The sequence below is a fragment of the Musca autumnalis genome, unplaced genomic scaffold (assembly GCF_047663935.1).
Source record: "Musca autumnalis isolate F117 unplaced genomic scaffold, ASM4766393v1 scaffold_5, whole genome shotgun sequence".
NCBI lineage: Eukaryota > Metazoa > Arthropoda > Insecta > Diptera > Muscidae > Musca > Musca autumnalis.
This window is the reverse complement of record NW_027412088.1, coordinates 193,435,270-193,462,915: the sequence shown is the minus strand read 5'-3', so window position 1 is coordinate 193,462,915 and position 27,646 is coordinate 193,435,270. Positions and strand designations below refer to the sequence as shown.

General features: G+C 36.1%; 1 protein-coding gene across 1 annotated transcript; it reads left to right on the top strand.

Annotated features, from left to right (window-relative positions):
- Positions 1-492: 492 nt before the first annotated feature.
- Positions 493-27,158, top strand: LOC141405768 (polyprenol dehydrogenase). The gene is made up of 6 exons (XM_073990454.1): positions 493-828; positions 17,136-17,379; positions 17,451-17,558; positions 25,907-26,080; positions 26,145-26,352; positions 26,420-27,158. Exons 2-6 carry the CDS (start codon positions 17,202-17,204, stop codon positions 26,811-26,813), a joined length of 1,062 nt encoding a protein of 353 aa, XP_073846555.1. The 5' UTR covers positions 493-828; positions 17,136-17,201; the 3' UTR covers positions 26,814-27,158.
- Positions 27,159-27,646: the final 488 nt, after the last annotated feature.

The window sequence follows — 27,646 nt, the reverse complement described above, 5'->3', positions numbered from 1 at the left end:
CATAGAAGCAAACGCGTATATGTACATCCGTTTCTTCATATTACAACAATTATTTTTGGACAAATTTGATTACATGTTTTTCTTATTTTTTGTTTGTCATCTGTTTATCGGGGTTGCCACCTAGTAACACATTTTACGTGCAGATGCCTATGCAAAATTCACAAAATAAGTATTATGGAAACCCTGAAATATAAAAGCTTTTATAAAATAGACGAAAGCTTTTAGATAAAAACGAATGGTTCATAAAATTTTACAAGAACCAAATTTTGAACGTAGACGTTTTAGTACGAACGGTTCGTGTGACAGGCAAGTATTTTTACAAAAACAGGCTGTTAATAACTTAATCCTTTAATCAATATTTATTTAATTTTATAATGCAACATTTTTAACGGTCTACACACAATCGCATCTGGTGAACTCTGTATGCCCCAAGAACGGCGTTACCAACTATGCACACATCACAAATCGTGTTTAGTGAACCCTATAGACACTAATCACAAATCAGCTGGCATATTTTGTTCAGTTTTGACGTGCTCGTTGAATATTGTTGAATAAGCGGACTGATTAATCGAGCGCGGTTCAAAACGTTGTTGTTGCTAGCTAATTTCACTTTTTATTATTTGTTGTGTATTATTTACAAATTATTACAAAGTTGTTAATGAAACTAAGGTGTAAACAAAGCCACGCTCCTGAAACTAGACAACATCGGCCAAACGAAACAAGAGTTTGATGAAATATTCGGAATATTCTTGGATGTTTGCTTGCTTATCTTTACAACATACAACAACAACCACCCTCATCATCATCACATAACATAGCCGTTATAAGGTGAGTGTGTTTATAATTTAATTTCTATTACAACCTGTTTGATTAAGCTATTTTGTGACCCATCCCATTGAAGGGAAATAAGAATGCATGTCCTCCATTGAAGACAACAATTTCTATTCTTTTTGGGCCGGTTCATTAGTAAAGAAATCACGTAGGTTTTGGGGGATTTGTCGACAACGATAACGACGTCTGCTTGATGATGAGTAAAAAACTATCCAATAAACAATAAATGGTAAATTGGGGGGAAAAAAGAAAGTTGAGGAAGAGTTGCGTTTGCTTGTGTGTGCATATTGTGTGTTGTTGGTGTTGTTTTTGTTTGTGAGTTATGTTGTTATTATTATTGTTGTTGGTTGAAATACATTCTACTGATACGTTGTTAGTTCGATTCGTTCGGTTTTTGGTTAGTATGGTATTTGACGGTTATGTTATGTCTTTTTATTTGAAGTTTTCAAAATGAGACACCCAACCGTTTGTTAAATTTGATTTTTTTCACTTTTTTGGAAATAGAAAATATAATTAGTATGCGTTTTCTACTTTAGCAGCATCTCACATCTTATGCATCGCTTTAATAATACATGGCTTATCATCCCAGACTACGACGTCTGGCCATAATCAAGATTGTGTGAGCATAGTTATGTCGAACGATGCTGTGAATTTGTGGTGATATTCGTCAATTCAATATGAGAACACTAATCAAAGAAAACTTTGTTATAGATGACGATGCAGAAAATTTGTATGTACTTCTAAACTCCTAATCTAAACCCTGGCCTGAAGTCTGATAAACTTCGATATGTAGGTTCCAACACCTGCATGAAAGAAAATACTTCAATATGAGGGTAAAAATGCAAATTTGATAAATGCACTTATTTATGTAGCGTTCCACAAGAACAGGTTTTCTGCCCTAAAGATTGGCTAGAAGTGGTAGCCCCAAGTGCAGTTCTTACAACGATGACTTCTAAAATTTTATGGGATGGACTCAATATCTCCATTATTATCCCTTTACGATGAATGGGATCTATATATAACCTCAAACGCGTTATTACCTGATGTCCAAATTTCTCGATAGTGTAATGAGTCGAACATGATACAGAAATATTTTCATTATTTACCATAACGTGCAGCAATGATTTTATAGTTGCTATAAAAAAATTTTTTGATGCAAAGGATAAATCTGCAAATATGTAAGAAAATCATTTAAAATCACTATTTTTTCTTCAAAGAAATGCTATGTGTTTCATTGAACAGCAGATTCATAAGAGGTATTGTTTGTGTAATAATTTCTATTGTAGCATTTATTGTTGGATCATTGTTTCTTGATTGTAACATACCAATAACTGTGTTATTTAAAATTTGTTCGTAATGTCTTTTAGATACGATATAGGTATTGTCCGATTCCATGTTTCAGTATTGCATCTGGATTGGCTTCTACACGAGGAGCGCCATAATAAATATTCGAATTAAGCAATGCTTTTATAAAATTGTGGATCGGATGCCACCGCATTCTGTAACCTGGTACTGCCTCGTAAAATTGTTCACAATCAATGACAGGTTGCAATAACTGTAAATGTGTTTGGAAGCAATCACATACCGTTAATACCACGTTTGCATTTATATTTGTTGCCGCATTGTATATTGTGGTCAACATTTGTCTAAGATGTTGCTTATCAAATGGTTCCACGTGTTTTACACCAATAAAAATTTTCCAAATGCCGTAAAAGCTGGTTAATAGAACCATTTGAACTTCATTCCCATTATTGTACAGTTTGAAAGCATCAAACGAAAGCACGCATAATCTTTCTTGTTCGGGTTTTCGTGATAAAGTGCTGCTTAAAATTTCTGTTGTTCTGTCGTTAAAACCCATTGGACAGTCCGGGTATAACTGGTCCAATGGCAGATTCTGTGTATGATAATAAAGATATTATTGCTTTCATCTGCTCTTCATTATATGGAGGATCAATGGTGCGATTGGTAATGTCTGCGATAATGTCTTCCCAATTAGGTTCTGCTACCTCTGTTTCAGGTCCTGCTACCTCTGTTTCAGGTCCTGCTGCCAGTGGTGCAGGTCCTGCTACCTCTGGTTCAGGTCCTCCTACCTGTGGTGCAGGTCCTGCTACCACTGGTTCAGGTCGTGCAACCTCAACTGCAGGCACTTCTACCTCGGGTGCAGACCCTTCTACCTCTAGTGCAGGCATATCATCGTATTCAATATCTAGAACTTCAATGCCGGAAATAGCATTATTTATTTAAGCAGAAACTATATTCAACTCTTCCTCGAAAGCCGGAATCCTCAGGATCAACACTCATTTCATCATTTTCAATATTAGGAATTTCTCCATGATTTTGTTCTATTCCGTTAACCTCAGCATTGACAATTGGCATTTCAATATTATTCTGCCCTTCTTGTGCTCTGTTCGCATCCAGTTAGGGCAAATATGGCTTAGAGCCTGGAATTTTTTTGTTGCTTGTGAAATATTACAACCATGAAAATGTATTGAGTAAATTCTTCGCAACAACGCCGGATTTTCTGCTGAATAAAAATATACAGATAACATTCGATTTCAATGTTATTTATGTGTGTGTGTAGTGCCAACCTGTAAAATTCCTGTGTAAGCTGGAAGATCATCACTCTCATTTTCTAATCAGGTGGACTCTGCTGGGAAATATATAGCGAGCTGCAGCAGCAGTGATGAAATCGAAATAAATATATTGGAAATGTAGAATTATCAGAGCCTATGAAAATGATGCAACTGTATATGGAATCCGCAATGGAGGATAAATTGCAAAAGGCTGCGACGAAAACAGACGTTGAGAGCAGAAAGATCATAACCAACTGTAAAGAACGATTTAACAAACTAATCGTAAAAATGCATTTGCCAAGGGTATTTTAAATAAAGGATCGCCAAAACGATCTATGGGAAGATTTTTAAAAATATGTTAAAGCTTAATAATGCAAAAATCGCAACAATTTGTATAACAAGGAATGAAGAACTGATGTGTGGCAAAAACAAAGCAGATAATGAACTGATCATGATTTATTTGAAGTTTACGCTATGGAATTGACATTTGAAACCCAGTGGGTTTATATTAAAGTAACATCATCTTTTCTGCAATAGTCAACTACGACTAATAGATGACTCCGATGAATGGTCGACTACGACCAATAGTCGACTTCGTTTTTCGAAAGTCGGTTAAGAATAATCGATATTGCGGTTTTCGCACAGGCAATAGTCGACTACGGTTTTCACACATTTTGCGATAAATAACCGATTAACCGAAATCGACTTTACTTATCCCTATTCGACATTTTCTCCCATAATACAGAGAAATTCAACAAATACTTCGGCGACTTCGAACAATGATGAGATTATGAAACAACAATTATAAATATTCCTAGTTTTACATCGACATATATACTAATGTTAGAAACTGCAATTGAAATTGGTCATGCTTATACATTAAGCAACCATCTAGGCTATGTAACCTGAATTTTCTACGATTACTCTTATGATATGTCGGCATAGCATTTTCTAGGTCGGTGCCTTAAGAGAATTTCGCATAGCGCTCTTCCATAAACACCTAATAAATGAAACAGAATTAATAAATATCCTCAGTGGAAATATTGTTTCCTGAAAATGTCTAGCTAACTTTCTAAAAAAGTTTATACAATATTGTTTTTTTAATAAAAAAGATTTTGGAGTTAATGTGTGATAAAAAGCTTGTACTGGCACCAATCAGCACAAATAGAAATAAGCGGAGAACTGACGGAAACCATCATTATATCTAAAGGTGTCAGGCAAGGATGTATTCTTTCCCCTTTACTCTTTAACATCTACTCTGAAAAAATATTTCAAGAGGCTTTTAGCAACGTTAGAAAAGGTATATATTTAAACGGAATGTTCCTTAATAATATAAGATATGCGGATGACACAACAATACTGTCTGATAGCATGCTTGGACTGAAATATCTAATGCATCAACTATCCACATACAGCCAATCTTACGGGCTAAAAATTAATATGCGAAAAACGAAATACATGATAATCAGCAAAAACAACAGTTACAATCAGCGTTGTCAGTATTGGGGATTTTTCCCCAAATTGGGGAATTTTTATTTGAAATGGGGAAAAAAATTTCGACTTGGGGAATTGGGAAAATGTTGAGGAAATCTGAAAAATATTTGGGGATTTTTGGGGAATTTCTTTTTTGACTAATTACTTCAGATTATCTGATCTTTTTTAATTTCAGTACGTTAATAGTAGCAGAGCACGCGTGACGCACAAAATACATGAATCATATACTAACTGGTCGCAGCTGTAATAATTTATACTAGAACAGTGGGTTGAATTGAAATAACATTTTCCATCATTTCTACTGCTGAAGGGGACTTAACACTATGTTTACATTTACGAAATCCACTCGATTTCAACTGTCAATTTATTTGCTCAAACGTCAAATGAAATCCAATCGATTTCAGATGAGTTTTCATTTGACGTATACACAAAGAAATTGACAGATGAAATCGACTGGATTTCGTAAATGTAAACATAGTCTAAGGCCTGGGTACATAAGCTGCCTCGCCTTCTTGCTTCTGAGGCAATCAGGCAAAACAGCTTATGTACCCAGGCCTTTAACTGCAGAAATGATTTCTGCATTGATGGGCAATGATGAAATTAAACTTTATTTAGCATTCATTCCTCCAATTATAAAAGAGATAAATATGCTTAGGCCCGTTATTATATCCTTTTTGTAGTTAAATGTTGGCCGATATCGGACAGATAACCCGTTTTTTTATTCCTACAAGTTTGATTTAATAATAAGTGTCAGATAAACTAAAAGGAACTTTGTGTTCTTTTAAAAATTTAAAGTGCGCCCAAAAACAAGAAAAATTTGAGAGCAAATTCAAATCAACCAATCCGATTTGAATAAATTTGATGTATACAGATTGTTTTGCTTGAAATGGAATTGAAGATGTAATAACAAATCCCTGGTAATGCGAACTTTATTCCTTTTTTTCTTAAAGTAAGGTATAACAAAAAGGGATTTTAAAGAAAAGATGTAAGAACGGGCCTTAATCTAAATTTTCAAACCTATGCACACTGCTAATATGCATTTCCCTGTGCACTCGAATATTGAAACCATTTATAAAAAATTAAGAAGATATTGAAAAAATAGTGGAGTCGATCGAAGACGACTCGGCATATTTACCATGAGGAGCCATGGACCTAGGCTTTAATTTTGACTTGTACTTTTTTGAGTAAACAATTATTAAAGTTAAAAAAACCAGTGCCGAATATCTTAAACGCTGTTAATACAAATGCTGAAACCGATGTCTATAAATATGCAATTTTTAAACTTACAAGCAATTTTACCCCAATATTTGCAGCAATTCACTGGGTCAACACAATTTTAGCTCTATGCGAACCTTTTTAGAACCAGTTGTCAACACAAAAATCTCCACGATTGTTTACGAATCGCAATGGAAAAAGTTATCATTCGTAAGTTGGAGATGGTATTAAATATACTTTCTGTTCCAACAAGTAATTCTTAAGTAGAAAGAGTCTTCTATTTTGAACTATATTCAGAAATAAAATGCAGTACGAGTTGAAAGGGAAAGGGAAGTTTTCAATATCGTTAATTTAATTCATATATAAGTGTATAGAATACTTTACAAGTTTAATAATATGAATTTCAATAGTAAAATAAAATTAATTTTAATTTTTTTGTAATTTTTTGTTAAAAAATTTCTGGGGATTTTTTTGAGGAAATTCAATAAAATCTGGGGAATTTTGGGGAAAAGTTTTGGACAAGTTGGGGAAAAGAGTCTAAATAATACTGGCAACGCTGGTTACAATGATATCACGCTGCAAGTACAAGACGCCTGCATCGAAAGAGTAAAGAGCTTTAAATATCTTGGATTTAATATCAACGAGAAATGGGATTGCTCAGGAGAAATTAGAAGTCGCATAGAAATGGCAAGAGACGCTTTTTATAAATACAAAAAAATTTTGTCAAGTCATGATATTAATCTCACAACAAAGCGACGATTTATAAAAACGTATGTTTGGTCAGTTCTGCTATATGCCGTTGAGACATGGACTTTAAAATCAGCAGACATAAAAAGATTGGAGGCATTCGAAATCTGGATATATAGGCGTGTACTGAGAATATCATGGACTGATTTCATACCAAATGCCGAAATCCTGAGAAAAATGCACTGCGAGAGGGAGTTGATCGATTTAATAAAGAGAAGGAAGACAGCATACCTAGGACATATTATGAGAAACCCCAAATACAAATTGCTACAAAATATACTACGGACAACTATTGCTGGCAGACCGGAAAGAGGAAGAAAAGAAACTATATGGCTAGACAATATCCAAGCATGGACTGGAATTCGGGATTCTGTAAGACTTCTAAGTGATGCTAGAGACAGAGATGCCTTTGCAGAGATCCTGAAAAACATATGAAATTATAATATCTTAAGCACATAATTAATTTTTGCAATATTGTTTTGGTCGCCTATAATTCGAAAACCGAATTGGCAAATAAAGAAGAAGAAGTGTGAAAAAGTCAGAAGTGTGCTACATAATACCCAGCCTTTATCAAGAGTGACTATGTAAAAACTATTCAGCAGTTGAGAACTGTACAAAATGTATTCTAAGAATCGGAACTACTGACAAAAGTAATAAAATTTCCTATTTATTTACGCATTTCATAAGCAGAATATCTATGTAGCTATTTGAAAGATTTTATATTTTCCTCATGAACGCAACCCATCAGCCCCCACCAAAATTAAAATCATTTTTTCTGTCTTCCTTATTTTGTTAAAAAATCTCAATGGTGGAAATTTATTACTTTGTTTGCAAAAGGTGTAACATTTTCATATATAGCCATGTACGTTGTATTTGAAAGTGAGAATTAATGAGATTTGTTCTAACAATTTGCAAGTCACTTGACACTTTAAATATTACTTTAGTAAATTAATGGAATTCAAGTGTAACTTTAAGAGGTGATGCAATGAAATTTAATTTTCTGCCATGAGATGAATATGACTGTATTTCAACATACGTTAGATTTATTTATACATTTTAGGAAGGAAACGTCATTTCCATATTGCAAACTTTATTCATATTGTTTATGACAAAGTTTATGGTTTTGAAATTTATGATCAGTTTGATATGAAATATTGTATTTTTTTTCGAAAGAGACCATCTCAGAACATTTCGAATACAGGTCACTACCTTTGGGTATAATTGTTACGGCCTTCGGCAGAAAATATTGCAATAAGTATGAGTTGTTCTGAAATCCGTTTCAGATAATTTGGAGACGATTTACCAATGGAAAAGAAATATCGAAGAATGTACCAAGAGATTTCTAATGGCTCTATATTCGTCATAAATTGAATACTCTCCCAGCTGTTGGAAAAATATGAAATTTTTACCACAGAAAGATCTTCTTTGGGGGAAGTTCATACTTTGGGCCTCTGAAGTTCCAAAAATTCCCTTGCATAAAGGCCTGCTACTTCGAAAATAAATTACAATTTAAAAGAAAATCTTGTTTGAAATTTTTCCTATCCATAGGGGAAAGTCTTAAATCTCCCACCGGATACCGGCTATTTAGAGATACATTGAATTATATATGATAGTGATTCCGTAAGCTGTACATACTATTATCATCCGTTCAAAAATGGCAAAATTATAAAGAAGGGAGTTTTCGTAACTTCAAATGCCCATATCTCGGGAAGTATGGACTTCCACTCCCAAAAAAATTTATATTTTTGTAATCAAAACGAAAAGAGCTACACGTTGTAAAAATTTCAGATTCCGACAGCTGGGAGAGTATTCAATTTGCTCCCTATGTTAACGCAAAAATTCCATTGGCAAGGGCTGCGTACTGAGACCACGGTTCATCCATTGGATATTCACGACCATCGTACGATTAGTTCTTACTTATGGTTTTCTGGTATGATGGAATGCTTAGAGCAAGACACCGTACCTTCATAAGCTAAACAATGTCCAAAGAGCGGAATCAAAATTAATCACCGGTGCAGTGAAGAGCATTTCACAGGCATCATAGCGATACCCTCAACTTACGGCTCTCATATAAGATGAACGAAAATTGTAGTATCTTCCAAGCCGAAATATTTGCTATCGAAAAAGTTGCAGAACTGACATATAATACTAAAAGGGATATTGTTGGACCGATGACTATCTACGTAAATAGTCAAGAGGCCCTTAAATCACTCAGGTCTCACATTTGGAGGCACTAAAACAATCGGTACTTTGTGTTGTCCCTGGTCATTGCAACATCGAAAGAAATGCGGCCGGCAGCTAGAACAAAGAATTCAGGATAAGGCCAGTCGAATCTGGCACATTGATCCTAACTGTACCATGCAATCCGTCTGTCTGGCTGATGTGAACGATAACTCTAGAACGAATTAACCGATTTGGTCCAAGTAAAGAGTCCTTCTATAGACTTTTTCTGAAATAATGGGTACTTCTATAGGGTCTTTCTGAAAGAAAGGATTCTTCTAGAGACCCTTTCCGAAAGAAAGAATGCTTTTATAGTAGAGCTGGCAAACTATCGATAGTCCGACTATCGTTTTGATTGTAGTTTTAAAACAGCGATTATTTCGTTCGCCAAAGCATGTTTTTGGGTTATCAGTAGCGGACTATTTCAAAAATAGCTGAGTTGGAGTTTAATAAAAAAAAGATTTACGACAGCAATCAAAACGGTAGTCGGACTATTGATAGTACGCCAGCTCTGTTCTGTATACCCTTCTATAGAAACTTTCTGCAAGAAAGGGTGCTTCTATAGACCCTTTTTGAAAGAAAGAGTGCTTCCATAGACCCCTCTCTAAAAGAAAGAGTGCTTCCATAGACCCTCTCTAAAAGAAAGGGTGCCTTTTTAAACCCCTTCTTGAAAGAAAGAGTCCTTCTATAGACCCTTTCTTAAAGCAGGGGTGCTTCCATAGAAACATTCTAAAAGAAAGGTTGCTTCTTTAGACATTTTCTAATAGAAAGGGTGCTTCTATAGAACCTCTCTGCAAGAAAGCGTGCTTCTATGACACTTTTTGAAAGAAATGCTATTTCTAAAGAACCTTTCTGAAAAAAGGGGGCATCTAAAGAACCTTTCTCAAAGAAAGGATGCTTCTAAAGAACCTTTCTGAAAGAAAGGCTGCTTCTAAAGAACTGAAAGAAAGGGTGCTTCTATATGCGCTTTCTGAAAGAAAGGGTGCTTCTACAGACCCTTTCTAAAAGAAAGAGTGCTTCTATAGACCCATTCTAAAAGAAAGGGTGCTTCTGTAGACCCTTTCTAAAAGAAAGGAGCTTCTATAGAGCCTTTCTAAAGGAAAGGTTGCTTCTAAAGACCCTTTCTAAAAGAAAGGTTGCTTCTATAGACTCTTTCTAAAAGAAATGTTGCTTCTATAGAACCTTTCTAAAAGAAAGGCTGCTTCTATAGACCCTTTCTAAAAGAAAGGGTGCCTCTATAGACCATTTCTAAAAAAAGGTGTTTCTATAGACTCTTTCTAAAAGAAAGGGTGCTTCTATATACCCTTTCTAAAAGAAAGGGTGTTTCTATAGACCCTTTCTAAAAGAAGAAGTGCTTCTATAGACCCTTTCGAAAAGAAAGGGTGCCTCTATAGACACTTTCTAAAAGAAAGGGTGCCTCTATAGACACATTCTAAAAGAAAGGGTGCCTCTATAGACACTTTCTAAAAGAAGGGTGTTTCCATAGACCCTTTCTTAAAGGAAGGGTGCCTCTAATGACCCTTTCTAAAAAAGGTGTTTCCATAGACTCTTTCTAAAAGAAAGGTTGCTTCTATAGACCCTTTCTAAAGAAAGGGTGCTTCTATAAACCCTTTCTAAAAGAAATGGTGCTTCTATAGGATCTTTCTAAAAAAAGGGGTGCTTCTATAGACCCTTTCTAAAAGAAGGTGTGCTTCTACAGACACTTTCTAAAGGAAAGGGTGCTTCTATAGGCCCTTTCTAACGGAAAGGGTGCTTCTATAGACCCTTTCTAGAAGAAGAAGTGCTTCTATAGACCCTTTCTAGAAAAAGTGCTTCTATAGACCCTTTCTAAAAGAAATGGGGCTTCTATAGACCAATATTAAAAGAAAGGGTGCTTCTATAGACCCTTTCTAAAAGAAGGGGTGCTTCTACAGACCCTTTCTAAAAGAAGGGGTGCTTCTACAGACCCTTTCTAAAGGAAAGGGAGCTTCTATAGACCCTTTCTAGAAGAAGAAGTGCTTCTGTAAAGAAAATCTGCTTCTGTAGACCCTTTCTAAAAGAAAGGGTGCTTCTGTAAAGAAAATCTGCTTCTATAGACCCTTTCTAAGAGAAAGGTTGCTTCTATAGACGCTTTATAAAAGAAATGATGCCTCTTTAGACCCTTTCTAAAAGAAGAAGTGCTTCTATAGACCCTTTCTAAAAGAAATGGGTCTTCTATAGACCAATATTAAAAGAAAGGGTGCTTCTATAGACCCTTTCTAAAAGAAGGGGTGCTTCTACAGACCCTTTCTAAAAGAAGGGGTGCTTCTACAGACCCTTTCTAAAGGAAAGGGAGCTTCTATAGACCCTTTCTAGAAGAAGAAGTGCTTCTGTAAAGAAAATCTGCTTCTGTATACCCTTTCTAAAAGAAAGGGTGCTTCTGTAAAGAAAATCTGCTTCTATAGACCCTTTCTACGAGAAAGGTTGCTTCTATAGACGCATTATAAAAGAAATGATGCCTCTATAGACCCTTTCTAGAAGAAGAAGTGCTTCTATAGACCCTTTCTAGAAGAAGAAGTGCTTCTATAGACCCTTTCTAAAAGAAATGGGACTTCTATAGACCAATATTAAAAGAAAGGGTGCTTCTATAGAACCTTTCTAAATGAAAGGGTGCTTCTATAGATCCTTTCTAAAAGAAGAAGTGCTTCTATAGAACCTTTCTAAAAGAAAGGGTGCTTCTGTAAAAGAAAATCTGCTTCTATAGACCCTTTCTAAGAGAATGGTTGCTTCTATAGAGGCTTTATAAAAGAAATGATGCCTCTTTAGACCCTTTCTAAAAGAAAGGCTGCTTCTATATACCTTTTCTAAAAACAAGAGTGCTTCTATAGACCCATTCTAAAAGAAAGGGTGCTTCTGTAAAAGAAAATCTGCTTCTAAAGACCCTTTCTAAAAGAAAGAGTGCTTCTATAGACGCTTTCTAAAAGAAAGGGTGTTTCTATAGACCCTGTCTAATAGAAAGGGAGCTTCTATAGGCCCTTTCTAAAACAAAGGGTGCTTCTATAGACCCTTTCTAAAAGAAAGTGTCCTTCTAAAGACCATTCCTAAAAGAAAGGATGCTTCTAAAGAACCTTTTTTAAAAAAGTTGCTTCTTAACAAATCTTCTTAAAAAAATTGCTCCTCAAAAAATCTCTGTTAAAAAAGTTGGTTCAATCGACGCTTTTTGAAAGAAGGGAGCTTCTACAGACCCAAAACTTCCAAATTAGGGATCTGTTCAAATTAGGGATCTGTTACCGTTTTTTGCACCGTCTTTCTTTACTTTTCATACATACATATGTAAATTGTAAATAAAATTTTTGTTGTCGTCAATTTGACTTTAACATGTGTAAACACAGTTTATGGAACTTTGCTTTTGCAGAGTTTTTTGTTATTTTTTCAACAAAACGGTTGTTCATTTCTGACCAAAAAAGTTAATGAATCGCTGACGTTGAGACTCTGCTTTTTAGTGCAGTTTCTCCAAATTGTTGTTTTGGCATCGACCATTGATCGATGACTGATAAGTGGTATTTGCTTAAAGAAAGAAAAAAAAAAACAATGAAATTTTCATTGTTTATTTAAATGGCGTTTTAGTGGATATTAGGACAAAACGAAAATTTTTAAAATTTTCTTTCATATTATAAATTCTTAATGCGCTCTATTGGAAGGAGAAGTTCAGATTAAGTATATACTTAAATATGTGCAAATTCTTATATTGTGCCTGTGAGGATTAAGTATATAATATAAAAAACCAACGTTCTATATAATACCGATATATGTTGGAAATTTCTTTTGGTAATTCGCTTTGTTATCATTTTCGTTATCGTCATTTAATTTTTAAAATTTCTTTAAAACATTAGTTTATTTGAATTAAATTCTTATTTTCCTCCTTAATACTTCTCAAAGGCGTTACACCCTTTTGTACATTGTATTTTGAAAATATTATGCTTATGCGTTTCTCCGTTTCTTTTGTTTGATATTTTTCCTCATCTATCAGTTCAAACATCTCTTCTTTGGTTGTATGTCTGTCTGTCTACTCTACTCACGCTATAAGCCAATGAACTTGCCGAGTTGAAACTCTTTCACCCAACAGCAAAAATGTAATTAATAGCTGTGTTACGGTATGACCTCGTTTTTGGTATGACACGATGTAAGACATAAATGTTAACCGAGGTCCAAATCAAGGTTATATCTTGTAATATTATACAATAGTGTAAATATTTACAAATAATTAAAGTAAATTTTTTATTGCTTGGTGTTTTATGTAAACAATAAATTTTAATTTCCGTTTCAGATATTTTACATTTAACGATTCGCATTTACAAAATATTAAGGAGCAATAATATGAACATTTTTCTCAGGGTTTCTTCCTGTCTGCGGAGATGGAACAACAAGTGCAGGCAGAAGAGCTCTTGAGGTCTCCAATAGATAGAAGAACTCTTAAGGCCTTCTATAAACAGAGTACTTCCTGAGATTTTCTGTAGATAGAAAACAACTTAAGGTCTTGTTCAGGCGGAAGACCTATTGAGTTCATCATTAGACAGAAGACCTCTGGAGGCCTTCTATGCACCACAGAGGACATCTAGAGTTTTTCTATACACCACATAAGGCCTCTTGCTATATTCTCAAGACAACATATTGTCTCCTGAAATTTTCTCTAGGCAAAACTAGATCTCTTAAGGTATTTTTTAGACAACTGAAGACCTGTTGATGTCTTCTCTAGACAAAAGACCTCTCGTGGGGTCTTCTTTGGACAACAAAAGACCTCTGGGGGGTCTTCTACAGACAACAATATATCTCTTGATGTTTTCTTTAGACAACAGAACACCTCCTGAGGTCTTCTGTATTCAACAGATGAACACTAGAGGTCTTCTATAGACAACGGATGAACTCTCGAGGTATTTTGTAGACTACAGAAGACCTCTTGGTGACTTCTATAGATAACAAAAGATCTCTTGAGGTCTTCTTTTGACAGAAGACCTCTTGAGGTCTTCTATAGACAGCAGATGACCTCTCTTGGTCTTTTATAGTCAACAGAAGACCCCTTTAGGGCTTCAACAGACAAGACCTACTGAGGTCTTCGATGTACAACATAAGTCCACTTAAAGTCTTCAATAGACAACAGAAGTGCTCTTGAGGTCTCCCATGGACAACAGAAGTCCTCTTGAGGTCTTCTGTAGACAAACGACATCTCGTGGGATCTTCTTTAGACAACAAAAGCCCTCTTGGGTTTTCTACAGACAACAGAATACCTCTTGATGTCTTCTTTAGACAACAGAACACATCCTGAGGTCTTCTGTATTCAACAGATGAACTCTAGAGGTCTTCTATAGACAACGGATGAACTCTCGAAGTCTTTTGTAGACTACAGAAGACCTCTTGATGACTTCTATAGATAACAAAAGATCTCTTGAGGCCTTCTTTTGACAGAAGACCTCTTGAGGTCTTCTATAGACAGCAGATGACCTCTTGAGGTCTTTTATAGTCAACAGAAGACCCCTTTAGGGCTTCAACAGACAAGACCTGAGGTCTTCGATGTACAACATAAGTCCACTTAAAGTCTTCAATAGGCAACAGAAGTGCTCTTGAGGTCTTCCATGGACAACAGAAGTCCTCTTGAGGTCTTCTGTAGACAAAAGACCTCTCGTGGGATCTTCTTTGGACAACAAAAGACCTCTGGGGGGTCTTCCACAGACAACAGAATACCTCTTGATGTCTTCTTTAGACAACAGAACACCTCCTGAGGTCTTCTGTATTCAACAGATGAACTCTAGAGGTCTTCTATAGACAACGGATGAACTCTCGAGGTCTTTTGTAGACTACAGAAGACCTCTTGATGACTTCTATGGATAACAGAAGATCTCTTGAGGTCTTCGATAGACAACAGAAGTGCTCTTGAGGTCTTCCATGGACAGCAGAAGTCCTCTTGAGGTCTTCTGTAGACAAACGACATCTCGTGGGATGTTCTTTAGACAACAAAAGACCTCTTGGGTTTTCTACAGACAACAGAATACCTCTTGATGTCTTCTTTAGACAACAGAACACCTCCTGAAGTATTCTGTATACAACAAATGAACTCTAGAGGTCTTATATAGACAACGGATAAACCCTCGAGGTGTTTTGTAGACTACAGAAGACCTCTTGATGACTTCTATAGACAGCAGATGACCTCTTGAGGTCTTTTTTAGTCAACAAAAGACCTCTTGAGGGCTTCAACAGACAAGTGCAATGTGCAACATAAGTCCTCGTAAAGTCTTCCATAGACAAAAGAAGGTATATTAAAGTCTTCAATAGACAACAGAAGTCCTCTTGAGGTCTTCTATGGACAACAGAAGACCTTTTCAGATCTTCTATAAGCAACAGAAGATCTCCTATAGACAAGAGAACAACTCTGGAGGTCGTCTATAGTTAACAGAAGACTCCAGAAAGTCTTCTATGTGGTCTTCTATAAACAACAGAAGACCTTTTCAGATCTCCTATAGACAAGAGAACAACTCTGGAGGTCGTATATAGTCAACAGAAGACTCCTGAAAGTCTTCTATGTAGTCTTCTATAGACAACAGAAGACTCTGGAGAGCTTCTATAAACAAATGAAATACTTTTGAGGCCATCTGGTCTTCTATAAACAACAGAAGACCTTTTCAGATCTCCTATAGACAAGAGAACAACTCTGGAGGTCGTATATAGTCAACAGAAGACTCCTGAAAGTCTTCTATGTAGTCTTCTATAGACAACAGAAGACTCTGGAGAGCTTCTATAAACAAATGAAATACTTTTGAGGCCATCTACCCCTTGAGAAGATTTATTGAAGTCTCCTCTAGACAGTGAAATATTCTTTAGGCAAAGGTCTACAATAGACAACAAAGGCAAACGTGTTTTATAAACAACGGAAGACCTCTAGTTGTCTTCCATTGACAAGAGAAGATGTCTTGAGATGCATTCCAAAGATAAAATTACTTCTCCATGTCTGTTCGTTACATTGCTTTCTTTTAATGTTACTTTTGTTTACGCATGATGCACTTTTTTATAGTTGACTAAGTGAATTTGGGTCAGCACACCTTTTCTGAACTTGTTACGACAAAAAACAAACCGTAAATAACTTCCATGATGCCGAAGCTATTAACACAGAGAACGAAAGTCAAATTTAATGTTCTTTTGACAATTGCCAAAAAAAATAATAAAGAATTTTCAAGTCGTTTTTGGCCAGCCTGTTTAAAATAATAGCCACAGCGAATTTAATTTTTCATTTCAATATCGGAGTTTAACGGTTTACATTAAAAAACTCGTATAGCTAAGGGTAAATATTTACCTTATAAAGTTGCAATATACGTTAATAATACTTCATTCAAGTGTTTAAATATTGAAATATTAATTTAAAGTAGATTCTAAAATATTGAAGCTATAATAATTACTTTCCTAGCTCTAAATAATTCTCGTTGTATTAAAAAAGTATTTTTTTTTGCTGTTTTTGTTGTGTTCTTCAAAATCACAAATAGAGTCTAATATTCAATATTGATATTTGAATACGATGCTCAATGAAAAACCTAAAACGCAAATAAGTCCCCCCATTCATATGTGTAAATATCTGATCGAAAACAAAATATACATGAACTCACAAAACATTTTTGTGTGAAAACTGAATATCAACACAGAATTTGTGTGAGTGAGGAGGTTTTGGGTTAAATCTCATAGTCTTACTCTTGTGCTGGGGAATTTTAACACATAAAAAGTGAAATCTTCTTTTGAATGTGTTATTTGTTGGCTGACCTTGGTACGTTACAAGATTTAGCAGTGGTTGAATGATTCAACGATAACCATAAAATAATTAATAGGGAAGATAAAAAATTATTTTGTTTTATATGACGCATGACATACCGATCATGGGCTTTAGTATATGACTATGGCCAAATTGGAAGTAAGACAACAAATGTATCCCTTTTTCAAATTATGTATGAAGGAAGCCGCACATATTTTTTCTAATAACTTATTTCTATTTTTTCTTCTATTTTTTGTTCACAAATTATTCATTTCAATCACTCATCATTTCTTCTTCTTATTTTTTAGCTTAATTTATAAAACTAAGGATTTAAAGCCACAACTACCTCAACAGTTAATCGTAATCCCCGCAAAATGTTCTTAATAATATTTACGATACTTTTTGTACTACTGTCGTGTGCCTTTTGGTTTACCAAGACCACCAAAGAAATGCCCAAAACATGGTATGAATGGAAAACAGAATTCCGTTATCAATATATTGGTATATTGGGTCTGATGGATGATTTCAAATGCAGATCTGTAAACAGAATCGGTGAGTATATTAATTCATGTTTAGCCTGAGATAATTTTGTAATAAATTTTTTTGGTATATATTTTCCACAGATTTATATAAACAACCAAATCGCGTTGCTGTTATTACCGGAGGAAATCGTGGTATTGGTTTGCGGATGGTTGAGAAATTATTGGCCTGTGATATGACTGTTGTGGTTGGTAAGTAGACAATAATATGGAATATAAAGAAATTGAAAGGCAAAGTACATAGCAGGAAGATATTTTAATTTATTTGACAAACACAGTAACCTAGACCATAGGGCCATGAGCGGTTCCAAAAACAGCTATAAAACACAGCGTAAACACATTATTTAAGGATATACCTCGTCATAACATTGCATATGGAAAAGTGGAACACAATCACATACAAGGGAGCATGAAGGTAGAATTAGACGTGACATAGCCATAACGCCATAACCATAGAAAACCAAAACCCAATTGGTTTCTTATGGTTATGGCTATGGCATTATTTTATGTTACTACTAATCGAATACATTGATTTCCAGAGGTTTGGTTCAATCAGCTGATTGATATGGCGTTATGGTTATGTCACGTCTAATTCTACCTTCAGCCCCACGATGTTACGGACTTATGTACAAATTTGGGATTTTGTAGACCATACCGGAGCAATAGAAGTCAACTACCTACTCAACAAGTGTTCCGTGATTAATTGTGAGGTCAATCAATTTTGAAGAGATACCAAATTATGATATGACCATAAGTGTCATTGATCGAATAGCCTATGTTCTTCTAGCGTAATGCAGATCTCATACACCTCTACCCGAATATAAAATACCCGCAAATTCTATGATCGGAGTCGTCTATGTTTTCAATGGTTGCATCGACGATTCCCCTCGATCATATATAGAAATCAAATAGAATATGGAATGAACTCTGGTATTTTTGCAAAGGAAAGGTCGCTTCTATAGACACTTCTTAAAGAAAGGGTGGTTCTATAGAACCTTTCTGGAAGAAAGGGTGCTTCTTTTAGACCCTTTCTGAAATAAAGGGTGCTTCTATAGACCCTTTCTGAAATAAAGGGTGCTTCTATAGACCCTTTCTGAAAGAAAGAGTGCTTCTTTTAGCCACTTTCTGAAAGAAAGAGTGCTTCTTTTAGCCACTTTCTGAAAGAAAGCTTGTTTCTATAGACCCTTTCTGAAAGAAAGCCTGCTTCAATAGACCCTTTCTGAAAGAAAGCCTTTCTGAAGAAAATTGTGCTTCTATAGACACTATCTGAAAGAAAGGGTGCTTCTGTTGACCCTTTCTGAAAGAAAGCCTGCTTCTATAAGCCCTTTCTGAATGACAGGGTTATTCTATAGACCCTTTCATAAAGAAATGGTGCTTCTGTAGACCCTTTCTGAAAGAAATTGTGCTTCTATAGACCTTTTCTGAAAGAAAGTGTGCTTTTATAGACCCCTTCTAAAAGAAAGTGTGCTTTTATAGACCCTTTCTAAAAGGAAGGGTGCTTCTATATACCCTTTCTTTTAAGAAAAGTGCTTCTACAGACCCTTTCTGACACTATAGACACTTCCTGGAAGAAAGAGTGCTTCTATAGACACTTTCTGGAAGAAAGGGTGCTTCTATATACCCTTTCTAAAAGAAATGGTGCTTCAATATACCCTTTTTGAAATAAAGCGTGTTTCTATTGACTTTTTTTGAAAGACCCTTTCTGAAGGAAATTGTGCTTTTATAGACACTTTCTGAAAGAAAGGGTGTTTCTGTACAACTTTCTGAAAGAAAGGTTGCTTCTATAGACCCTTTCTGAATGAATGGGTTATTCTATAGACCCTTTCATAAAGAAATGGTGCTTCTGTAGACTCCTTCTGAAAGAAATTGTGCTTCTATAGACCTTTTCTGAAAGAAAGTGTGCTTTTATAGACCCCTTCTAAAAGAAAGTGTGCTTTTATAGACCCATTCTAAAAGAAAGGGTGCTTCTATAGACCGTTTCTTTTAAGAAAAGTGATTCTACAGACCCTTTCTGACACTATAGACACTTTCTGGAAAAAAAGTGCTTCTATAGACACTTTCTGGAAGAAAGGGCGCTTCTTTAGACCCTTTCTGAAAGAAAGGGTGCTTCTATATACCCTTTCTGAAATAAATTGTGCTTCAATAGACCCTTTCTGAAATAAAGGGTGCTTCAATAGACCCTTTCTGAAAGAAAGCCTGCTTCAATAGACCCTTTCAGAAAGAAAGCCTGCTTCAATAGACCCTTTCTGAAGAAAAATGGTGTTTCTATAGACACTTTCTGGAAGAAAGGGTGCTTCTTTTAGCCCCTTTCTGAAAAAAGCGTGTTTCAATTGACCCTTCCCGAAAGAAAGGGTGATTCTATTAACCCTTTCTGAAAGAAATTGTGCTTTTTTAGACTCTTTCTGGAAGAAAGGGTGCTTCTTTAGACCCTTTCTGGAAGAAAGGGTGCTTCTTTAGACTCTTTCTGGAAGATAGGGTGCTTCTTTAGACTTTTTCTGGAAGAAAGGGTGCTTCTTTAGACTCTTTCTGAAAGAAATTGTGCTTCTTAAGACCCTTTCTGGAAGAAAGGGTGCTTCTTTAGACTCTTTCTGGAAGAAAGGGTGCTTCTTTAGACTCTTTCTGGAAGAAAGGGTGCTTCTTTAGACTCTTTCTGGGAGAAAGGGTGCTTCTTTAGACTCTTTCTGGAAGAAAGGGTGCTTCTTTAGACTCTTTCTGGAAGAAAGGGTGCTTCTTTAGACTCTTTCTGGAAGAAAGGGTGCTTCTTTAGACTCTTTCTGGAAGAAAGAGTGCTTCTATAGACACTTTCTGGAAGAAAGGGTGCTTCTATATACCCTATCTTTTAGGAAAAGTGCTTCTACAGACCCTTTCTGACACTACAGACACTTTCTGGAAGGAAGGGTGCTTCTATATACCCTATCTTTTAGGAAAAGTGCTTCTACAGACCCTTTCTGACACTACAGACACTTTCTGGAAGAAAGGGTGCTTCTATATACCCTTTCTGAAAGAAATGGTGCTTCAATATACCCTTTTTGAAATAAAGCGTGTTTCTATTGACCCTTTCTGAAAGAAAGCCTGCTTCTATAGACCCTTTCTGAAGGAAATTGTGCTTTTATAGACACTTTCTGAAAGAAAGGGTGTTTCTGTACAAATTTCTGAAAGAAAGGTTCCTTCTATAGACCCTTTCTGAATGCAAGGGTTATTCTATAGACCCTTTCATAAAGAAATGGTGCTTCTGTAGACTCCTTCTGAAAGAAATTGTGCTTCTATAGACCTTTTCTGAAAGAAAGTGTGCTTTTATAGACCCCTTCTAAAAGAAAGTGTGCTTTTATAGACCCTTTCTAAAAGAAAGGGTGCTTCTATAGACCCATTCTTTTAAGAAAAGTGCTTCTACAGACACTTTCTGACACTATAGACACTTTCTGGAAGAAAAAGTGCTTCTATAGACACTTTCTGGAAGAAAGGGTGCTTCTATATACCCTATCTTTTAGGAAAAGTGCTTCTACAGACCCTTTCTGACACTACAGACACTTTCTGGAAGAAAGGGCGCTTCTTTAGACCCTTTCTGAAAGAAAGGGTGCTTCTATATACCCTTTCTGAAATAAATTGTGCTTCAGTAGACCCTTTCTGAAATAATGGGTGCTTCAATAGACCCTTTCTGAAAGAAAGCCTGCTTCAATAGACCCTTTCAGAAAGAAAGCCTGCTTCAATAGACCCTTTCTGAAGAAAAATTTGCTTCTATAGACACTTTCTGGAAGAAAGGGTGCTTCTATAAACCCTTTCTGAAAGAAATTGTGCTTCTTTAGACTCTTTCTGGAAGAAAAGGTGCTTCTTTAGACCCTTTCTGGAAGAAAGGGTGCTTCTTTAGACTCTTTCTGGAAGAAAGGGTGCTTCTTTAGACTCTTTCTGGAAGAAAGGGTGCTTCTTTAGACTCTTTCTGGAAGAAAGGGTGCTTCTTTAGACTCTTTCTGGAAGAAAGGGTGCTTCTTTAGACTCTTTCTGGAAGAAAGGGTGCTTCTTTAGACTCTTTCTGGAAGAAAGGGTGCTTCTTTAGACTCTTTCTGGAAGAAAGGGTGCTTCTTTAGACTCTTTCTGGAAGAAAGGGTGCTTCTTTAGATTCTTTCTGGAAGAAAGGGTGCTTCTTTAGACTCTTTCTGGAAGAAAGGGTGCTTCTTTAGACTCTTTCTGGAAGAAAGGGTGCTTCTTTAGACTCTTTCTGGAAGAAAGGGTGCTTCTTTAGACTCTTTCTGGAAGAAAGGGTGCTTCTTTAGACTCTTTCTGGAAGAAAGGGTGCTTTTTAGACTCTTTCTGGAAGAAAGGGTGCTTCTTTAGACTCTTTCTGGAAGAAAGGGTGCTTCCTTAGACTCTTTCTGGAAGAAAGGGTGCTTCTTTAGACTCTTTCTGGAAGAAAGGGTGCTTCTTTAGACTCTTTCTGGAAGATAGGGTGCTTCTTTAGACTCTTTCTGGAAGAAAGGGTGCTTCTTTAGACTCTTTCTGGAAGAAAGGGTGCTTCTTTAGACTCTTTCTGGAAGAAAGGGTGCTTCTTTAGACTCTTTCTGGAAGAAAGGGTGCGTCTTTAGACTCTTTCTGGAAGAAAGGGTGCTTCTTTAGACTCTTTCTGGAAGAAAGGGTGCTTCTTTAGACTCTTTCTGGAAGAAAGGGTGCTTCTTTAGACTCTTTCTGGAAGAAAGAGTGCTTCTTTAGACTCTTTCTGGAAGAAAGGGTGCTTCTTTAGACTCTTTCTGGAAGAAAGGGTGCTTCTTTAGACTCTTTCTGGAAGAAAGGGTGCTTCTTTAGACTCTTTCTGGAAGAAAGGGTGCTTCTTTAGACTCTTTCTGGAAGAAAGGGTGCTTCTTTAGACTCTTTCTGGAAGAAAGGCTGCTTCAATAGACCCTTTTATAAAGAAATGGTGCTTCAATAGACCCTTTTATAAAGAAATGGTGCTTCAATAGACCCTTTCTGAAAGAAAACCTGCTTCTATAGAACCTTTTTGAAAGAAAGGGTGCTTCTGTACAACTTTCTGAAAGAAAGGTTTCTTCTATATACCCTTTCTGATAGAAATGGTGCTTCAATAGACCGTTTCTGAAATAAAAGGTGCTTCTATAGACCCTTTCTGAAAGAAAGCCTGCTTCTATAGACCCTTTCTGAAGGAAATTGTGCTTCTGTAGACACTTTCTGGAAGAAAAGGTGCTTCTTTAGACCCTTTCTCAAAGAAAGCCTGCTTCTATAGACCCTTTCTGAAGGAAATTGTGCTTCTGTACAACTTTCTGAAAGAAAGGGTGCTTCTGTACAACTTTCTGAAAGAAAGGGTGCTTCTGTACAACTTTCTGAAAGAAAGGGTGCTTCTGTACAACTTTCTGAAAGAAAGGGTGCTTCTGTACAACTTTCTGAAAGAAAGGATGCTTCTGTACAACTTTCTGAAAGAAAGGGTGCTTCTGTACAACTTTCTGAAAGAAAGGGTTCTTCTGTACAACTTTCTGAAAGAAAGGGTGCTTCTGTACATCTTTCTGAAAGAAAGGGTGCTTCTGTACAACTTTTTGAAAGAAAGGGTGCTTCTGTACAACTTTCTGAAAGAAAGGGTGCTTCTGTACAACTTTCTGAAAGAAAGGGTGCTTCTGTACAACTTTCTGAAAGAAAGGGTGCTTCTGTACAACTTTCTGAAAGAAAGGGTGCTTCTGTACAACTTTCTGAAAGAAAGGGTGCTTCTGTACAACTTTCTGAAAGAAAGGGTGCTTCTGTACAACTTTCTGAAAGAAAGGGTGCTTCTGTACAACTTTCTGAAAGAAGGGGTGCTTCTGTACAACTTTCTGAAAGAAAGGGTGCTTCTGTACAACTTTCTGAAAGAAAGGGTGCTTCTGTACAACTTTCTGAAAGAAAGGGTGCTTCTGTACAACTTTCTGAAAGAAAGGGTGCTTCTGTACAACTTTCTGAAAGAAAGGGTGCTTCTGTACAACTTTCTGAAAGAAAGGGTGCTTCTGTACAACTTTCTGAAAGAAAGGGTGCTTCTGTACAACTTTCTGAAAGAAAGGGTGCTTCTGTACAACTTTCTGAAAGAAAGGGTGCTTCTGTACAACTTTCTGAAAGAAAGGGTGCTTCTGTACAACTTTCTGAAAGAAAGGGTGCTTCTGTACAACTTTCTGAAAGAAAGGGTGCTTCTGTACAACTTTCTGAAAGAAAGGGTGCTTCTGTACAACTTTCTGAAAGAAAGGGTGCTTCTGTACAACTTTCTGAAAGAAAGGGTGCTTCTGTACAACTTTCTGAAAGAAAGGGTGCTTCTGTACAACTTTCTGAAAGAAAGGGTGCTTCTGTACAACTTTCTGAAAGAAAGGGTGCTTCTGTACAACTTTCTGAAAGAAAGGGTGCTTCTGTACAACTTTCTGAAAGAAAGGGTGCTTCTGTACAACTTTCTGAAAGAAAGGGTGCTTCTGTACAACTTTCTGAAAGAAAGGGTGCTTCTGTACAACTTTCTGAAAGAAAGGGTGCTTCTGTACAACTTTCTGAAAGAAAGGGTGCTTCTGTACAACTTTCTGAAAGAAAGGGTGCTTCTGTACAACTTTCTGAAAGAAAGGGTGCTTCTGTACAACTTTCTGAAAGAAAGGGTGCTTCTGTACAACTTTCTGAAAGAAAGGGTGCTTCTGTACAACTTTCTGAAAGAAAGGGTGCTTCTGTACAACTTTCTGAAAGAAAGGGTGCTTCTGTACAACTTTCTGAAAGAAAGGGTGCTTCTGTACAACTTTCTGAAAGAAAGGGTGCTTCTGTACAACTTTCTGAAAGAAAGGGTGCTTCTGTACAACTTTCTGAAAGAAAGGGTGCTTCTGTACAACTTTCTGAAAGAAAGGGTGCTTCTGTACAACTTTCTGAAAGAAAGGGTGCTTCTGTACAACTTTCTGAAAGAAAGGGTGCTTCTGTACAACTTTCTGAAAGAAAGGGTGCTTCTGTACAACTTTCTGAAAGAAAGGGTGCTTCTGTACAACTTTCTGAAAGAAAGGGTGCTTCTGTACAACTTTCTGAAAGAAAGGGTGCTTCTGTACAACTTTCTGAAAGAAAGGGTGCTTTTGTACAACTTTCTGAAAGAAAGGGTGCTTCTGTACAACTTTCTGAAAGAAAGGGTGCTTCTGTACAACTTTCTGAAAGAAAGGGTGCTTCTGTACAACTTTCTGAAAGAAAGGGTGCTTCTGTACAACTTTCTGAAAGAAAGGGTGCTTCTGTACAACTTTCTGAAAGAAAGGGTGCTTCTGTACAACTTTCTGAAAGAAAGGGTGCTTCTGTACAACTTTCTGAAAGAAAGGGTGCTTCTATAGACCCATTCTGAAAGAAAGGGTGCTTCTATAGACCCTTTCTGAAAGAAGGGTACTTCTATAGACCCGTTTATAAAGAAAGGGTGCTTCTATAGACCCTTTTATAAAGAGAGGGTACTTCTATAGACCCTTTTGTAAAGAAAGGGTACTTCTATAGACCCTGTCTGAAAGAAAAGGTGCATCTATAGACCCTTTCTGGATGCAAGGTTGTATCTATAGACCCTTTTTTGATGCAAGGTTATATCTATAGACCCTTTGTGGAAGTAAGGTTGCTGCTGTAAGCCCTTTGTTAAGGAAATAGTGCTTATATAACTCCTTTTTGACGGCCTCTGGTCGATGATTCTTCCAAGTATAGAAGCGGCCGCCCAGGGATTGAATGCACACATTGGTCAGGCATTGGCAAAAATCGATATTATCAGATCATCTGTAACAATCCCTTGCACAGATCTGATATTCTACTTTTTGGCTCGCAAAGTGCGTATGACTTATCATTGAAGGGACTTTATTTCTTTGGGTAGTAGTCTTTTTCTCTCTCTTTAACTTCATCACAGCTTAGTTAGAAAAGTTGGTTCCAGTCGCATTAGTCGTAATCTTTGCTATTACAATTGGTGTGTTAGATGTCTTCGACAAGTTATCTACCTTTTGAGGCTGTGTATGTCGTCGTCTTCGTATCCACTCATCTAGTTATTATGGTACTTACACAGTCGTCACCTCGACGAAAGTTGCTTCAGTACACGAAGTTAGAAACTAAACATATGTCAAGGCGTCGCTCCGACATTCTTGAGTATAGAAACGTAAACATGCACATATTGGATTTGTTATTTTTCTATTTCATTTCCATTACAACTGATCAGTGAAACGTTCCGATAGAAAACTTACCATCCGAATACCCTACTCATCCATAAGGTATTTTTAACTGGCCTATGTAGACACATATCACTCAATCATGGATGAAATTCATAATTTTTAATATGGAATGAATTGTCGTCATTTTTCAGACAGAAATGGTTTGACTTGACCGCTTTTCTTTGTTTGTGATTGGGTGATAGACACTTCACATATGGCAATTGTGTAACGTTATGTTTAAAGTCATCTGCATTTGAATATCATTTTTTACATATCTAGACGTGATTTGCATACAAATCAAAGATCCATCATATTTTATTACGGTCAAGGCCAAAATTTACTATAAAGCCTAAAAGTATGCTTTAAATTTTAATAACTTATTTTTCTCTTCTTACACAGGTGTACGCAATCCCAAATCAGCCGAAGAAGCAATAACAAAAATAGTCGATTTAAAAACGAGCGGCGGCAAAGTGTTCTGTGAAGAGTTAGATGTTGGTAGCTTAAAATCGGTTAGAGCTTTTGCCCAAAAAATTAAAAGCAAATATGATAAAATTGATATTCTTATTAACAATGGTAAGTTAAAACACATTAACACACTCTACTATGTGAAATAATTAATTTGTTCTTCACCTTCCAGCTGGTATTATGTTTGCACCCCATAAAATCACCGAAGATGGTTATGAATCGCATTTTGCTGTGAATTATTTGGGCCATTTCTTATTGCAACATTTGCTTTTGCCTCTGCTTAAGGCTGCCGGAACAGCTGAAAAACGGGCACGCATTGTAAATGTTTCCTCTTGTGCCCATTTGGTGGGACGTATTAACTATAAGGACATCAATGGAGAGTAAGTCAAATGAAACTACATACGCACTCTCAAAACATAAATTATAATAACCTATCTTTTTCTTTAGAAAATTCTACTCCCCCGGTGATGCTTACAGTCAATCCAAACTTGGTCAAATCCTCTCCACACGTCATTTACAAAAAGTTTTAGATGAAGAAAATGCCTATGTTCAAGTATTAGCTGTACATCCTGGTGTTGTGGACACTGATCTGTTTGAACATTCGGCCACCACTGCTGTGCCATGGTTCAATAAGCTATTATTTAAAACTCCCGAAGAAGGTTCACGTACACCAGTCTATGCCGCCATTTCACCACGTATTGAAGGTCAAGGTGGCCTATATTTGAGTAATTGCCGCAAAGTATCCGTACATCCTCATGTCCTTAAGGCAGATAAATGCGAACGGTTCTTTAAATTTACTTGTGATCTATTGAAAATTGAAGAATTTAGTTCAGGCAAATGAGTTTACCTCTTTTCTGTCTCCTTGATGCTGCTTTAAACATCTCTCAGAGTCTTTTCTTTTTGTTCTTTAATTATTTAAATCAACAACGAATAACACTTTTTTATATATTCTCATCATTTATTTATGTACACCTCTATTGATTTAGATTTACTAAAACATTCCCTCCTATCTTTCACTTTCCTTTATAATTAACAACAACAAAATTGTATTGAAGATGACGTCCAATATACATTTGTATGTATGTAGTTTATATATACTTTTATATAGATTTTTTTATATATAGCTTTCATCTTTATTTCTTTAAGAAGAAAATAAAACAAAGAAATAGATAATTGTGGATACAAATATGAGTTGAGTTGTTCAAGTGGTGGCAGATCAAGGAACATAAAATTAAGTTCAACAATTATTATATGATGAACTGCAGGATGCAAAGGAGAAATAAAAGTGAAACTTGTTTCGTCTGTAATAACCACCCTTGAAGAAGTCTATGAAAATCTGCCAGAGTAAGTTAATTCAATTTATTTATTCGTTACAATTTCAAGACCTCATTTGAGAAACTGGCATAACAGCCAAATTAAAAGTGCTACTCAAAAGTCTTCACAATTAAATCCATATTTTGTGGCATACCTTTATTTCCACGTTATACCTAATGATTGAATCCTAAATAAGGGATATAATCAGTTTTTCACTCTCCAAGATCGCAATTTTGATCCTTTCCAGTTTCCGTTGGAGTTGCTTGGAAATATATACGTGAGTTCCCTGAAGTGAATGAATAGATGTTTGATCATTTCTAAGCCTTCCGGGTCCCCGCCAGGTATAACAATCTTGGCGCA